This window comes from Amblyomma maculatum, chromosome 4 (genome assembly GCF_055883805.1).
Source record: "Amblyomma maculatum isolate TAMU_Amacu chromosome 4, ASM5588380v1, whole genome shotgun sequence".
NCBI lineage: Eukaryota > Metazoa > Arthropoda > Arachnida > Ixodida > Ixodidae > Amblyomma > Amblyomma maculatum.
In genome coordinates, this window is record NC_139347.1 from 92817481 (window position 1) to 92835573 (window position 18093).

The 18093-nt window shown below is 43.9% G+C and overlaps 1 protein-coding gene across 2 annotated transcripts in view; it reads right to left on the bottom strand.

Annotated features, from left to right (window-relative positions):
• The window catches only part of Sulf1 (Extracellular sulfatase Sulf1), a 72057-nt gene that overhangs the window by 42370 nt on the left and 11594 nt on the right, over positions 1–18093 (bottom strand). For both annotated transcript variants that reach the window (XM_084602195.1, XM_084602194.1), the window contains exons 5-10: positions 14623–14773; positions 11129–11304; positions 7388–7516; positions 6083–6151; positions 3953–4064; positions 709–1090 (exon numbers count right to left, since the gene is read on the bottom strand). In XM_084602195.1, the coding sequence (XP_084458321.1) occupies positions 709–1090; positions 3953–4064; positions 6083–6151; positions 7388–7516; positions 11129–11304; positions 14623–14773 (1019 nt within the window). The remainder of the gene's footprint in view (positions 1–708; positions 1091–3952; positions 4065–6082; positions 6152–7387; positions 7517–11128; positions 11305–14622; positions 14774–18093) is intronic.

Here is an 18093-nt window from a genome sequence, read left to right on the forward strand (position 1 = left end):
CCTTCCAGACACTGTGTGTAAAGCCCTTGATGGAACTGGTAAAAAATGATATTCTCACTAAGATTTCACTTCAAATGCGGGCAACCATTGTGCAGGAGTTCATCCGATATAATCACTGCGACGCAAATGGTTTTCAGCAGTTTTTTCAGGCACATCTAAGAATTCGAGCCTTCTGTATTTAGGACATTTTTTTCTGGCCCCTTGAAAGCCGAATTAATGAGAGTTTACTGTATTTAGCAGCAATATGATGGCTCTACTCTGCTTGATAGAAGTCCTTCCGGAACAAAAAAAAGCAGTATATGTGGAACCGTGTATAAAATTCATACTGGACTTTTCAGCAGGGTATTCCAACTTAATCTGTACAGTTCTGGTTTAACATTAACTATAAGTACCATGTCAATTCTGAAATAAGCAAGACAAACAATGTTTGCCATTTTTAACCCCCCATTAATTTAGTTTTTTTCACTGATTAGATACTGATTGATAATCTAAGTCATTGTTTCCCAATAGTCGTATTCGCACACCCAAGAAAAAAGCTACCTAATCCTCACTGTTTGAATAGGAAAATATTCCTTTTCATCCCTCTCTGTTTCATGACGACAAGGAAGATGCTCTGCTCTGTCTGGTACATTTTTCTGGCACATGATGGCCTTTACTCGCTCACTCACAAACACATCCAGCCAAGAATAACCAGACCAAGCAGCTCACCTTGCTTCACGTGCTCTCGCAGGAACTTTCGCTGCTGCTTGCGCTCCTCGGGCGTCAGCTGGGAATTCGTTGGTTCCATGCGGTGGGCAGCCAGCATCATCGTGTGCACTGCTGCTGCAGACGACGCTGGCAGTTCCTGAACCATGTGCGGCGAGTGCTGGCCATGGTGGTGGCGTCGGTGTTGCTGTTCCTTCGAGTGCTTCTTCAGCTTTGCACCAATGGGAGGCAGTAGAATGGCGTCCTCCCGGGTGTCGTCCGCATCGGGCAGGTGGTCCTCATTGTCCTCCTTGCAGACGCAATTCTTGCGGTGGTGGTGGTGCTGACGCGGATGTCGGCAGCGGTGCATGTGCCACCGCTTGCCATCGTGCACACATTCCCACTTCTGCGAGAGACACGACAAAGACATTCAAGGCCAACTGCCTTCGTATTACTAATACAATAAACAAGCAAAGCATGCATACTATCAGTGTCTCCTGAAAGTCTCATACACACAACATGACCATGCAGCATCAGAAAGAGCAGAGCTTCTTCGTCTGAACCCTAGGAAACCATTTTATGGCAAAATTAACAAACGCACGAATACAAAAGCTTTCTTCAAAACATTTACCTACGGTACAAGCACAGTAGGGTAAATGTGTCGATTAGGGCCCCAATATTTATTACCACCAGCCTGACTATATCCCATATAAAACAATTTTCTCCCACATCCTCAAGTTATCCTTCTCCTGTGCCAGCTCAGCTGCGACCAATTAATGAACCCCAGGTTGTTGAAATTTCGAGAGCCCTCCACTGTACAGAGAACTTTAAATCTTAAAGGCCTCCGCTATTTTATTCGCAATACAGTGCAGTAGAAGTAGTGCCTACTGGCCCCGTCATAGGCTACTGCACTGCACGAACTGAACAGCATGTGGCCAGCGTGCAGTTTCAGCGTACTAGAAGAAGCACATGGATGCAAGCAAAGGGAATATGTGGAGGCGTTAGGACGCATGAAACCGCTCCCAAATAAAAATAAAAGAACAGCGATGCGGTAAACAGTGTTCAAAACGGCACAAATGACCGACCCGCGCACTGATCGCAGCCACGGGATGATGTGAAGTAAAGGAAACTGAAACTATGCCACTGAGCTGTACTTTAAAGGTAGGGGGCTCCAATCTTCGTAGTGCATGTCATAACATGCACAAGTGCCTATTATACACCACTGTTCCATTCAATCCAGGCTCGGGAGGACTATAACAGTGATCGCTGGCTGCATGGTACGTACCTCGATGCAACTCCCCACCCCATCAGAATTAACCGATGCTAGCTTGCCCATGTCCGGAATAACAAGCATTCAACACCAGACTTACACGGGGCTATACCACACTCCCAGTCCAAATCAATAAAGGTTGAACTGAAAGGATTTTACAAAACTTGTGCAGAACTAAAGCGGCTGCCACAAAGCAACCGCAGGAGCAATGCGTACATGCTCTGTCCATTCTGCAATGTTTCCAAGATGTGTTCCGTATGTGCCGCGTCCATCATACCAACGAACATGCCGATTCTACGAAAGATGACCCAGTTAACCAACGCAACAGTTATGAAACAGTGAACGCTGTTTGGTATTCACGACGGCTGGTCGCGAGTAGAGAAACAATTAAAGCCCGCACCTTCCGAATATCCACATTTTTTGAGCACATACAATAGGTGCGGTGAAAATGAAATAGCAATCACCGCGTCTGTCGTGCACGCCTGGCCCTTTTGGTTGAAGCTGGGGCAGTTTCGGTCAATTCAATTCTTTTGGCGCAGCGTGGAGCAGAAAATTGCATTTGCATCAAAATGGCGCAATTGGTGCAGCTGTCTGGCCCCTGCGCCTAGTAAATATGGCGCACTATCTAGATTAAGGCTGCTCGGTTCCGCAAAATTTTCAGGTTCAACTTGCCAGGCATGAATTGACGCGTTCAACGCACTTCACAGATTTTCTTTGGCTGAAAATTTAGTGCCTCAACTCCTGAAACATTTCACTAAAGCAGCGATTCACGGTTCCGAAAGTTTTTTCAGGGGCTAACTAAAAGAGAAAGGGCAGTGATTCTTTTACACTAGGAGACTGCTGGTGCAGAGAAATCTAGAAAAATAAGAAGCCACAATATACCTCAAGCAAGTACAGCATCAACCAAGCAAGAAACCCAGATAGAGTCAAAACTCGATTAACGAAAGTCCCGATTTAACAAAGATATCCCGATTCCCCATCAGACATCACATGGTCCAATGCTTTGAGTAATTCGAAATAACAAAACTCTTTTCACTATCCGTCCTGATTTAACAAACCTTTTGCTAAAAAATGAAGAGGAAGAATGACTATTTTTGGTCTATTTTGTACAAAATGTTCAAGAATGTATTGGCTGTAAGCCAACGGTAACATCGTGCAGCAACTACGTCCCACTATTGCCAACACCGGGACAAATTATGGTTGCCCTTAATCTGCTGCGACAGTTTGCCGGAACACAGGAGGGAAGAATGAACGAAAAATTCGGGCAGATGGTGCTTACAAACCGCAAACAAGCAAAGATCAGCGACGTCTTTGCTGGGAAAGAAATTTAATACCTAGGACTCTTCTTGCAGAGGTAAAATTTCGTTGCTACTTTTCATGCGCGCTGTCGGTGTCGAATGGTTGCGTGGGCCGCAATTTCATTGTAGCAGCACAGCATAGTGGACAATTTGGTATTGCATTAAAAGGTAACGTAACAGTACAGCATCCCTGGGCCTTCATTTAAGTTGATTGTTACATTCTTTCAAAACATGATTTCATTTTCAGCACATTTAGGCTTTGCGAATATGAAGCCGCGGTCCTTCCTTGATGCCGCGACACCATATAATAATCGAATGTATCGGATTAAATGACTGAAAAATGCCTCCCTCGATTTAACACATTTTCAAGAACATTTTCAGAAATAATGGTCTCGCGTGATCACTCACGCTCAGCGGCAGGTTGTGGGGACACGCTCTGCCGAAACGCTATGTACGCAATTCCTGCCCATGCCACTGATGAAACAAGCCGAAAGGAAAGTAAAAAAGCGAACTAATGTTGCCACTTGCCTAGACACATGGCTCAAAGCCCTGACTGTAATTATATACATGGAAAGTATGCAGTAAAAAGCCATATCAAACGACAATATAAAGAATCACATGCCTATAAAGGCGTCATACACCACAGCCATATTCATTTACCACATGACTTGCAGTAGACAGGAACAAAAACGCCAGCTACCTGGTGAGGCTGACAAGGTGAAGGATGTCTCCCGGAGCTACACTTGACATGCAGATTTCGCTCTTTGGTAGAGTTGTAGGCACCATCAAACAGATACTCCTTCGAAACTTTGCTGGAAAGGAAAAAAAAATAAACGAAACGACATGTGATGACAGTACAGAGAACATAAACTGCAGGCGATCACTGAATGTTTGTGTGAAGAAAAGAATGCAAATATTTGTTATCGCAACAGACTCAGAAATGCTGACACATAGCAATACTTTTAACCATAGACTCCTAGCCAAACTCTGGAAGACACCTTCTGTGCATAAAAAATTGTGGGGGCTTAAGCATGGCTTGAACTTAGTGATAGAGCGAAAGCTGTGAATGTTGCAGCAATAGCCCCTGTAACACCGCCTCTTCAATCCATATTTTTTTCACAACTTTTCTTAAATAATAATAACTGGTTCCCAGGAAGGGAAAGGCACAATATCTGTCCAATTTGATTCTGTGGAAACCTGAACCATGCCATAAGGGAAGGGAGGAAGGTGGGATTGAAAGCAGAAAGAGAGAAAGAGGAGCTGTAATGAAGGGGGATATCTAAGTGCGCAGACATCACACAGCACATGGACATCTCTTCGTTTCGCCGCCATCGAAACGCAGCCGCTGGCGGTCGGGATCGAACTCTGGTACTTCGGCACAGTATAATCGGGCATGTTAATCACTGCACTGCTGCGGTGGGGCATACTTTTCTTTAAGTTGCGTTTTGGGGAAACGAAGGCTCAGGATACTTTTGGTGGACACCATGAAATCCTGGACACCCATGCTTAATTAAGTCAAGGTCACTTGAAGGCCAAAATGCCTTCACCAAAGCAGCCTAAACAGTTCCACAGGCAGGAATCAAGTCAATAATTCAAATAATGCCACTCTCCATTCGTCTGCTGCTGCTGTTCATTGTTGTCAAGATAAGGGGATTAGAGGCAGCTCTGCCAAGTTCCTGCTTCACATGTACAATGCACCTGCTTGCATTGCCATTGCGAAGGAAGGCTGAAACGCAGCTACTAAGGCTGGAAGAACAAGTCTTCAGCAGTGCACCAATCATCTGCACCCCAGAACAGTCCCCAAAGGTGTCCCTCTTAAGCACGGAAGCTAATTTCTTGAGTTTTGCAAAGGGCTCACTAGCCAGTCTTACCGCTTGACCCCATATTTCGTGTAACCTTAGTCTCTTTGGTCACACTCGATATTGTCAGTTGCGGCATTATCACTTTCTTTGCAGCGCAAGATACACCAAGATTTCTCTGAAACGATCACAGCAAAGTGCGGCTGCTTTCAAATTGTTCCAGATCATTCTAGGTGCCTTTGGTAGGTTTATCTCCATCTTCCTTTGCTGTCTTTAAATTGTGCATTGCCAAGACCAGCCAGCGTTCTGAAATTCAACAACCGCCAAGCACGTTTGCTTCTATCGCCGCTGCCAAGTTGTACAGTTCCCTGGTCAGTGCAAGCCAGCCCCAATAAAATGTTCCTTTAGGAAGCTCCGAGCACTGTACTACCGTCATTACTATTGACAATGAGTTCAAGCCCTTCTGCTCAATAAAGACACCTTTGTACATGTCGAGGTGTGGCAGTAACCAGAGCTTATGGATCCTACCAGTTGGGAAACCCCGCTTCAAAAGGTTACTAGTTTTTGTACACATTTTTCAAGTGCCTATGAATTGTCGCGCCATCTAGAAGTGGTCAATAGAAGCTTTTTGCTATTGGCCATCACTGCCTTCTGGAAATCATTTTTTTCTTTCTTGTTTCCCATCTTAAGTGGATAACGGCCGTTACCTCTTAAGAATTTTTTCGACTGCAACTCTTAAACTATTTTATTTTTCAGGTGGTTGTGCATTTATCAACAATCTGAAAATTTGCAACTTCGACGCAGTTCCCTTCAACGGCCACGGGCGCCGCCACTATTTGTGTACACTAGAATTTCGACCAATCACAACTGCCATTTTTTGAGACATGGGCCCTATGGGAAGTTTCGCAACTGGTAGTATTGAAGAGTTCCGGAAGTAACAAGCTTTAGCAAAGCAAGTGAGAACATTTAAAACGAGAAACGTGATACTGAGGGAGAGAATAGGGACTTTTTCTTCTCACACACATACTCACCCCCTCTCAATAAGGAAGCTGTCTCTCCATGCTTTCCTTCGCTTTATCTCAGTTCGTCTGTGGCCATTTCTACGTAAAAGCAAAAACAATATATAGCAAATAAAGAAGCATGTCTGTGCAATTTTTCGGAAAAAAACCTCCAAACCTGTCATGCTGTCAAGAAAAACAAAATACTTACAGGCACTGCAATAAATAAATAAATAAATAAAAAAGAAAGTGTAAACACCAGAACACTCCAAATTTGCAAAAAGCAAACATCTTTTGCAAGCTACAAAGGCTTAAGTGATACAAAAGGTTCGTAAAAAGAAGTGAGCCAGTGCAGGAACTGTTCTAATACTGCAAGAAAACCATGCTGTCTCTAATATATCAAACCTGAATAGATTAAATGATTCTGCACATCAAACAGCTGAGAGCAATGCTCTAAGAGTGCGTGACTTGGGCAGCACATGGTGTGTTCAGGTGCCAAAGGTTGCAAAACAAGGAAGAGGAAACTGTGCCATAGATCACCGCTTTTAGTGCACTAGCACAGCTGACATGGCACATTCAGGCTTATGGCACCTGCATTGTCCTCGCAGCATCGTGCTTTGCAAAAACTGGAGTTGTGCCCACGAAAAAGAGGAAGAAGCTTGGTTCAGTGTTGAAAGCCAACATCGCTCGCAACCACTGGTGTGATACAGCTTTCACCTGGGCCCGCTTGCATGGAGCAAATTTTTACAGCCCAGCTCCTAGCTTTGTCTATTCGCAGTCTAGACTACAAGTTCGTTTTGAGGAAAGGAAAGGTGCAGTAAATGTTCCCCTTTAAATGCTGAAGATGAGCCAGTTTTGAGAATTAGAATAGGGTACTGTTTGCTTGCAAAAATTGTGAGCAAACCACAGGCCACTAATAGTTAGGACAATGCAGCTGCTATGGCAGAGAGAGCTAACACAAAAAGGAATTCAGAACCAGCAGTCGCTGGTTTACGAACTCCAAAAAAAGGAGTGTCAGCTTAGAGCAAGGCAGAGTAGAGGCAGCGGCATCGTTTACTTCATCATGATACCAAAGCAGGTGCAATAAATGCAGGCTGTTCCGAGTGAGAAGATTTGTTTCTTTATCGAAGCATGAAAATCTTGTGAGTTACAATAAAAGCAATTGCATATTTTTTTCTAGCCAAGAAAAATGGGTGTGCATTAAAATGAGGGAAACGTAGAGCACAATACCCATTACTGTCCACATTACTATATCGGAATGAAAATCGGCCTTTCCTCCTTCTTTCTCATCTGTAGACAGAAAGCAGAAATTGAGAAAGGCACAAAGGAGTAACAAACCTGACTGCATTGAAGGCATCTTCCAAGATGGGAAAGATAGACTTGCCATCCATGTGCTCCGGAATATCAACGCCCGCAATATCTAGAAAGGTTGGCGCTAAATCAATATTCAGTACAATATCTTTTAACCTGAAAGTGCAAATGTTGAGAAAGGAACATTACCTCGAACAGCTTACAAGCAGTCAAGCACAATATTGCATACAAGGCATGAGTCAAGAACGGTTTTAACAGAGGAAAGAGGTGGTATAAAACGTCAATACCTAAACCTAACGCTGGCACGTGCTACTGCTAAGGAAAGGACCTCAGGCTTATTAAAAGAAATTAAGAGGACAGACACATAAGCTTCGCCTTAGGAGTATGCGGCAGCACCTTTAACACTGCCCTTTTATTCTGCAAATCTAATTTTTTTTTTAATCTTTTAAATTTTAGAAATTGTTGCTGTAACACCAGTACACATTCCAAACACACATTAGTAAGTAAATGCACCACAAAGCATTGAAATACTAGGTGCCCTTCCAACATGCTTAAGTACCAATAACCCTTAGTGACCAATGCGTTGTGTTGCGTGCTCGCCTGGATTCAAACCCCACCAATGATGACAATTTTATTTGAATGAATTACTTGTATGTTCAGAAAATTCCCACTGAGAAACCTCCTCATCAATTCTGGCTTCATTTGAAGCCTCCCTTAATTTGTCAGCTTTTTTTTAATACTTTAAAGGTCCACGGAAACGGCCCCCAAGAAACCACTGATAAACGTGTTCAGTGTGTAGAACACATCCTTTTGAGCATTAACGCAAAGTATAACTCCTTGGAACAAAGCCAGCGATTTATTATTAATTTTTAAAAACAGCGTTTTTTGAAATTCGCGGGCAGAGGGAATGTCTCTTGGCGGTGTCGCATGGAACTATTTCCTAATCCCGTGACGTCACGGGTCGGTTGACTGGCAAGGCTTGCTAGAAGCTGCCATTCGCTGCAGTCACTGCAACCATGACGTCACGAACACACTTCAGGTAGCTGCGAAAGTCGTCTGCTCGTGCGCTGCTCGAACTCTGTGCGGGCTGTTACAGCAGTTACAGCGCGCCGCCCTAATCGGTTAGGTGGCCATTGCCCATTAAGTGCAACAACCGAAGCGACGCAGGGATCGGCAGAACGAAGCTGCATTTACAAATATCTTATTTATATAACGTGGTTTCAGGAGTATCGGAGTGTCGTCCGACGAGGCGTCAACAGCACGGTTAAGCACCGCACGATGGCAGCACCTCCTCGACCGCCGTAAACATCGCCGCTGTGGCCCCTCCTCCCGCATACCGTTCGCGAACCACATGGCGGATCATTAGCACCGATGTCCGAAATAAAGCGTGCTAAAATTTGTTGGCGTCTGGAATATTGAGCCAAATATCAAGTATGAAGCCCTCGTGAGGATCGCTGACCAGCAGCAAATTGCTGGTAAGAGCGATAGCCGTGATACAAGCTAGTTTATGCTCAAGCCAGCTGCCGCTGGTGCATTTCGGCTGATCCGATCTGCTCGTACTAGCTCTGCGATTAATGCGTCGGCAGAGTTAATCCTATAATTATTTTACTATGGCAGGATAGGAATCACTATAAGGCAGTTTCATAAGTAGACGATTTACGACAGCGTTGATCATGTTCCAAAGCGTCGACCGCCGCGGCTTCGAAGCGAAACAATAGGCCTAGCGACGACTAGGGACGGTCACGCACGGCGCCGGCGTTCGCCGCGCTCGCACGTTCCACCCCCGCGGTAATTGTGTAACGTACCTCAGCCTGCTCGCGGCATCCCGTGCTGCAAGCGTTGCAAACTCGAGCACTTTCATAGCTAAGGCCGCGTATTTTTTGGCGTTCTGCTCAGCAACAAGCCGTTCAAACGATACTGTAGGCACGACAAGGCTTCAGTATGCAGTCGCTGCGCTGTCGGCCGTAATCGAAGACGTCGGGCGGCACCATAATCTATACATCGATCTTTAAACGTGATACAGTGGGCAAATGAATAACTTTGTGAAGCAGACCCGCTCGTACGTTTCGCGCACTCGGGCGCCGACGAGTAGCTTCCGTCAGCAGACGCCGTCCATAACCTCGGTTAACGACGCATACCGAGGTCGTCAAGCTCGGTTTGCGGTAACCGCGGTTAGTGGTGCAACCATGGTTTGGTCCGCCGTGTAACATAGGATAACTACGGGTTCGCGGTTACACTAACCGTCGCTGCGCGAACTGGCGAACTCCTCAGGCGTGTGCAAGCGAGGACGGGTTGGCGGAGTACGCCAGCGAGCGAGCGCGCGGCAACCGGAAGTTCGTCGAAGTGACGTATGTCTGGGCGGAGCTTTGAACTTGCTTGTATTCTTTGTTTTTTTATGGCTCCCTTCGGCGTACGAGTTGAGAGGGAAAATTAGAAGGGTCATTTTTAATCGCCGATATCTCTGGTGTTGCAGAAGCTAGATCGAAAATTTTTGCGGGAGAATGATGGGTGGTTCAATAACTATCAGTGTTATGGCGTTGTTTACCCTTCTTGGTGACCCCTTTCTGGGGACCTTTAATTAAATTTGAGGTGCTTGAAATTCCAGCGCAAGGTCACATGGTTGTGACGTCAAGACCCTGTGGATCAATAAGGATTGTCCCCCCACTGCCACAGGATGACGGCGGCGATGACAAACTTTCAGCAGAACAAGCCCCTCACGCAATCGCGTAATAAACAGAATGGTAAGGTAAACTACCGACTGCCTCGACATGAAACCTAAGGACTCCACAATCATGTTCCAAAAGTAACCACTATGACTGTTTTAAGCAGATTCCAAACATTCCATTCCCGATGATAAAAAAAAAAAAAAAGTATGATAGAACTGGCAGTACACACAGCGTACGGTACTATGGGTGTGCAGCGCAAAGTGTACTACTTCTGACTTGCTTCTCACCATACTCTACAGAGAAATGGCAATTGGTAGCGACATTTGACCACCACCAAATAATGATGACACTATAACTCTTCCAGTTAATAAGACACAAAACAAAAATTTACAATTGTCTGCTAGCAAATTTAACAAATGAAAAATTATGGCCCCATCAGTCTTTGAAGACAACACAATATCAACATTCCCTGCATAAAAAGAAGCAAAAAGCACATCACTCTACAGGTGAATCCGCTATCATATCAGTCATGAGTGGTACAGTATTATCATGACACCAATTTGTAAAATTACCTAGCCAAAACATATTGAGTACAATGAGTAGAATTTCATGTAGCAATACTACCAGTTTATTAGCAGTATAGATTTATTAGTGTGTTCCAAACACTCCCCTACACCTGTATAGATGACACAAATTCAGAACCAGCAACCACAGCTACAAGCAGTGCTAGACGCACAGTGGCATCACTGCAATTGCCAGTCATACTGTAGGCCACATCGATGGCAAATCACAATAAACAAATCATATCAGCCATAAACAGATTTGTTCGGGTACATCAGGGTGCTTCTGTGAATAGATTCTGTTCATTCTCATTACAAAAATTTTAAGTGACAAGTATTTTTTGTTGTCCAATGAGATTGGTATCATTGAGACCTTTTTGCATATTTCTGGCTTGGCACAGCTAGAGACTATTCTTTTAGGGCACATCACGCACTAAATGCAACCATGCATCCCATAAAGCTCAGGATCCATCTCCACCAGTGATGCAGAAATAGGCAGGCATGATGTGCTATAACATGACAGCAAATGCCATGCTGCTTACCGAGCAGACGCAGGAACCCGAGGTCCCCTGACATAGAAAGGCACCCGGATGTCAAACTCAAAGGGCATCGATTTTCCTTTCACCAGTCCAAACTGACCGAGGTGGTAGCCATGATCAGATGTGTAGAAAATGTAAGTGTTGTTGAGCTCCCCCAGGTTCAACAGCTCATTGTACAGCTGCAACACAGAGCAGGAAAGGGATCAAAAAGAGGCAGTAATCGAAAGAGATAACGCTAGTTGCTCAAGAGGAGGAAAAGGAGAATTGCTTTTCCTATGTGTACACATTTTATGTGGTATTTAATGTCCAGAAGCGACTACAACTCAGAAGGACGCTGCAGCGGAGGGCTCGAGATCATTTCCGGCTCCTGGGAATCATGTGCACCGAAGTTGCACTGCACAGGAGCACTTTATGCTTTTCTTCACCCCTGAAAGGTGGCCTACAATTGTTCAGCCACAACACAAAGCCTGGGTGGCCTAGCATACAGGATGACCATGCTGCATCAGGCTCATGCATAAGCTGTCACAGATGGAGCCAATTCAACAGCAGTCATAAGGGAGCCATGGCAGCACCCACACAGAAGATCCAGATATCCATCAACAAGTGGAGTTACCCTGCACCTCCATTGATTAAATGCAGAGAATAACACCTACAGAGGGAGGTGTTTTGACAGCCTGACAGCCAACTGCCTGAACTCAAGCATGTGCTCACTGCAGCATCCTCTACATTAGGCCATTAAAACACCTTGGCCATTGACTGCTTCTTTCTGATGTTTATAGTTATACAGTAAAAGCGCATTAATTTGACCTCCATTATCAAGATGGGAGAATGGTGGTGGCCAATGCTCATGTAAGTCTATGGTGTCGGATGCTTGTTAGTTTGGACATGGGCAGGCTCACACCAGTTAATTTGGATGGGGGGATAGGTCAGGGGTACAACCTGCGAAGTGTCAGTAATCATGCAAAAAGACCTTCCCGAGCCTAAACTGCATGGAATAGTGTTGCTCATGCTCCTTGGGCGTTCATGCTATGGCAAGCACAACATATAATCAGAAGTCCCCCATTTCCAAAATATAGCCACGCAACGTGGTATCATGGCCTGGATTCGAAAAGCGAAGCTGTGACTATCGTCACAGGACATGCGCACCGACCAGTCACCCTGTTTCAGACACCGTTTAGCGCGTCACTGGTCTTTCAGTTTTGGGATGGCACCATGCTGTTCTACGAATATTTATTCGAGTGCGCTGAACTGTCACAGTATGAGAGTGATTCACGGCATAGCCTTTGCAATAAAGCATCCTGCATTGCAGTGTAAAAAGGACTCCTGAGCCACTTGCAATTTTGGAAGTGATCCTTCGACGTTCCTAAGGACAATGTGTGCAAAGCAAAGCACTCAATGAGAGTGCGAAAAATTGTCACTCTTGCTTAGTTCTTATCTCAATAATGTAAACAACAATATTCTAGCTATTTATTAGATAAGGTCACTGTGATGCAAATGGATTTCGGCAGATTTTTTTGGCCATCGTCAGATCGAGCTTCAGCATAACTCAAAAAGTTTTTTCCTGGTCCCTTAAAGACCAAATAACAACATTTTACCGCATCGCAATTTTTCCCTACTGTTTCACATGGACTCTGCCAAGGCTACAGCCTTTCAGTATCTCAGTACTACATTCGTGCAAGCCCTGAACAAATGGTTGCTTGGTACCCCATGAGAGAGAGCAAGGAGGTGGAACACTGTGCAAACAGCATGGACTTCCATGCCCCCATCTTCCATTTAGCACCTTTGTCACAGCAAAACCACTATTACGGCTGTTTTGGGCTACGGTGGCGTTTGGTCCCCAGCAAGAAAACGTTTATAGGTTACAAATTGGATTTAAAAATTAAATTTTCTTCCTTGCAATCAACTGTTACTGACGAATGTGAGGATTGAAAACTACTTAGAGACCTCAACGAGAAGCTGACTATGAATATAATTAGTTTTTCTTCTTTGGAAAAGTGATTGTGTTCATTACGTGGACAAAATAATGTTAAGTAAGCATTGTTACAGTTAAAACATTGGAAGACTATAGATCAGGGATGCCACATTTGGTAGTGACACAGCTGGTCCACTGAAAATATGGGGCCACAGCCATGTTCGTCACAGAAATCTGGATGTCAATGCTGAAGCAAACTTCAACAAAGGCTTGGCAATGGATAAGCGGCAGGGGCAGGTTTAGTGCTCATGCAATCACACAGAAGAACTATGCTTCATCGGTCAAAAAAATAAAAATAAAAAACTAAAAAAATAAATAACAACCTGGATCAACTCATCTGCAGCTTATTGAAAATTTCACAGCTCATGTAGGCAAACTTGATGGAATATCGCAAACTGCACACTGAATAAACCTCTATAGTGGTTTTAAAAAGAAAGTCTGCACCAATCAGGCAACTAAGGATAGCCTTAAACTTCTTGAAAAATTGTTTCTATTTCTGGCATTTCTCTGGGGTTAATAATGTGCTTGAAAGGGCATTTTTTCCCAACAGCTTCAATGTCATTTGAAATATCAGCACTCTCAGACCTCTTCCAGAACACAGGAGTGGTTAGAATAACTGCTCCAGACATTCCCCTTCCCAGCATCTGTATCTGGGCTGAATTACCGAAGACAACATGAACTCAAGGGCCTATATGTCCTTTATCACTCCAGTTCACCCTAGGCCAGCGAGCAAAAGCAGAATTTTTCAGTTAGGGAACATTACGGGGTGCCTACAAGATTTACCCAGAAAAAAATGTCTGCTACAGCTACCAGAGTAAAGCTTGCAGTACTAAAAACTTGCAATTGAACTAGCAATATCTGCATTAAAGAAGCATTGAAGACAACAAAAAATCAGTAGATTATCTTTTGGAGGCCCAAGTGATATCTACTCAGTTTTGTAAGATGGCTTCACTGCTAAGGAGTTCATAGCTAAAGGCAGAAATATATTTTTCCCCTTTAAATCAGTAACGCACTTTCAATGCTGATGACAACTACACTAATTGCCCGATACAAGGCTTGTGCAGGTTCCTTCATGCATGAAAAATTCATGTTTACAAATTATGCGTGTCAAAAAGAGGAGAGAGCCCTGAATAACAAGCATACCAGTGGACACACCATTCACAACATTATTTCACCGCCTGCATTTTATGCCTTCATGCACTTTTCTTTCGCAAAGAATATTCGAACCCCGTTATTGAAAAAGCCAAACGTTCTTCATCCAATTTTTAAAAAATACAAGGATCATTGCAAATATTTCAAGGAGTTGGAAGAGCTCTTGAAAGCTTATAGGCTTCCGTCAATATTCTAGGCAATCAAGGCTTCCGAGGCCTTTAAGAAAATTAGATAAATTGGATCAATTTCTAGTGAGCAGCGAGTTTAAAAATTGATGACAATTACCCATACTATGTAGCATGTATGCCCACGCTCCCATAACATTTGCCACACACAGGCACAGGCGTTGCACTGCCAAACGTACGACCTGTACCTTTTCCACAGCATCATCAATAGTTTGCAGGGTTTGCAGGCGCTTTGTGTGAAGCATGTCCGTAAATTTGATGTGAATGGGTTCCATCTGACCGGTGTACCGGAGCAGCCACTGTTTGTCCAAGTTTGGCGCGTAATTCCAGCTTGGCGTCCTGGAACATGATAAAATAGGCAAAAAGATTTCAGTGCCAAGCATGCCTGAAAAAAGTGATGCGAAAGTTTTCAAGCATGGCATACTAACAGGCAGACTCCACCACGATTCAGCTAAGCTCCCAAAGAGCATGCCTGTTCTTAAAGCTCACACAAAGAGTGGGCGGGCGCTGACAGGTGCTACCGAAACATGATCCACCCTTGGCCACATCTACATTTTGTACAGCCTTGAAGTCCTCAGTCTAGCCCCAACATGGCCAATCAATGGCTATCAAGCAACATGAAGAAAGAAGCCATAAACTTGGATGAAACTGTCAACTCATACAGTCCCTTGAAGCAGAACAAAATCTCTCAGCCCCGTTCATCCTAAACTATCAAAGCACAGCCACCGTTACCAAGCATATTTACAACTCCCACAATCATCGACATGAAAGAAGCTATCCAGCTTGTCACCTTTTCACAAGATATACCAAAACAATTCAACATTGCGCTCCTTAACCACAGTAAAAAGGTGAACATTCCATACTCAAATATGATTGCCTATTCTAACTCCTCAGATCTGTAATGATTGGAATAACCTATATGTATTACTAACAAGTGAAACTGACAAAATTTTAAATCTCCATTACAAACCTTTCTTTTTTTTTTTTGCCTAGAGTTCAAATTTCTTGTAGTATTTATTTTCTATCTTTGTTGTGTACTATGTTCCTTTCTACATTTTGTTTATGTGATATTTTTCGACCCCAATGCCGCCTTTTAGAAATTACATTTTGTACCTCGCTGTTTAGCTTTTCATATGCTAACTCCAGCAGTGAACTTGTTTAGTGTTTTGTAAACATTTATTAGCTCAATCTTCTGTCTTTATATTGTAAATATCCTGTATCTGCCCCTCCCCTTAGGGTATTATAAATAAAATAATTTTAATTACAATTCCAAAACTCACTCAGCAAAGCTACTGCTGACAGCACATAACACAAATTGCATATGCAGGTGTAGGGAAAATTCATTCCACTAAATGGACCATAAAATGGCTGCAAAGGCCACTTAGAAACATGTTCACTGATAGATAGAATGAATGCTTTTGAGCATTCTCCCGAAGTGTAACACCTTTAAAAGGAGCCAGTGATTTATTATTAGTAAAAGAAAAAATCGTTTTTTTTTTTTTTTTATCAGTTTGGTTTGTGGAGCTTAACGTCCCAAAGTGATTCAGACTATGAGAGATGCTGTAGTGGAGGGCTCCGGAAATTTCAACCACCTGAGGTGTTAACGTGCACTGACAAAACAGCACGTGGATGCCTCTCCAATTTACCTCCATCGATATGCATCCGCCGGAGTTCTTGTTTTTTTTTTTAAATTCACGTGCAGATTGGAAAGCGCCTAGTGATCACTCTTGGAACTATGATCTCCATTCTCCACACGTCATGAATATGGTCATGTCATCTGAGGGGCAGGCCACTAGAGGCGGTCATTCACCGCAGCCATGACATCCACAACCAGAACACAGTTCCAGTAGCTGCAAAAGTCGTCTGCTCATGTGCTGCATGAACCCTTTAGAAATGCACAAGCAAGGTCAACGTCCTTAAAACACATGATCACTCTGCCGCTTCCCAGTGTACCCACAGACGAGCTATTGCTGTCGTCTCCGTTTTGTCTGGTATAGGATGAACTCACAGGGCTTGGTGCCCATCGCCGTGGTAACTGCTAGCAGTCACACTTCGAGCTCTGAGCCCAGTAAAGCAGAGGACAAAGATGAGAAGGTAGGAAAAGGCAATGAGCAATGAATGTGTGGGAGGGAAAAAATCCACGCACTGGAAAACAGGCGTGACAACCAGAAGTCTGGCAAACAAACGTCACTTGATGACGAATTCATGGGCAGAACGCAGTTCTCGAGCTGTTGTCTTTATATTTTTTAACAGTGTCCCGAACTGTTGAGTAGAGGGGAGAGATGAGGTGCATAATTTTTAATTGCCAATATTGAAGCTAGCGGATGAGGTTAAGAAGTTCGCAGGGGTCAAGTGGATGCAGCTAGCACAGAACCGGGTTAAGTGGAGAAATATGGGAGAGGCCTTCGCCTTGCAGTGGATATAGTCAGGCTGACGATGACGATGATTGAAGCTAGCTCAATATTTCTTGCGATGGAGAAACAAGTGAGGGAATATGTACCTGCGGTCCAAATTAAGTCAACCTCCTTTTAGGCATTTCCCGGTCTTTTTAAGGCTGATGAAATCTGTGCCTGCCATCCTCCTTGCTTTCACTGTTCTTGCCACATCAATAATGTCATGGTACACAGTCATGAGATGATGGGGAGCTTGTTCTGGAACAGTGCCAGTGACGATGATGGTGTTGAAGCCAAGTCCGAATTTTGAGTGTGTTCCCAACAATGGACTGTCGCGCCTAGCACTTAGTAACTCTCCATGACAGTATGTTTGATTTCTGCGAAAACTTGTTACAGTGCAGTCCACTTATAACGATACCAGATATAGCGATCTATCGCTTATAACAATCAAATTCTTGATATTTATCATTATTCCCATTGCCCCCCAGGATAAAATAAACCAGATTGAACGATCGATTATCGGCGGTACATCGGTAACAACGATAGCTTTATTGCCGCCCGATAGGTGTTTACCACAAACATTTGACTGAATATTCAATAAAAGGTAAAAAATGAAGAAGACAATGACGTGAAAACTCGACATATGCGGCGAAAACGGAAGAAAATTAGCACTATCATCATCGCTATCACAGCCGCCCAAAAGGTGTTGCTGCGGCCGTATCGTCCTCGCCATCACCGATTTTGCGTCCGTGAAAGATGGCGACGACCGCGCGATAGCTCACGAGATGAAACGGCAGAGTCCTCAGAATTTTTGGCAGGATTTCAAGGTTGGAAGCCATGTGAAAAAATACGGACATTCACACTCTACGATTTTAACAATCATCAAGGCTGGGGATGTCCTTCAGTTCATCCAGCCGCTAATAGGTTTCGTGCGGGCAAAAAGGACTGCCGCCAGCGTATACGCTACTGGAAGCGATGCTCACAGCGATTGTCAAGCTTCAGCTGCTGCTCAAGCGAGCGCGAATTTTCGACTTTGTGTATGCTTAAGTTATTAAATGGCTTTTGATGTATACTGTAATAAAGTGTTTAGTGCTCAGTACGATGATTAGCGTTGTTCAACCCAATTTACTCATCGCTAGTAGTAGGCAAGCCTACATGCATGGGAAAATATGTGTGTGCTTCTTTTTTTTTCTTTCATTTTTCTTTTTTTCGCCGGTCCAGATATAACGATAATTGGTTATAACGATCGGATTTTTAGGTTTTATC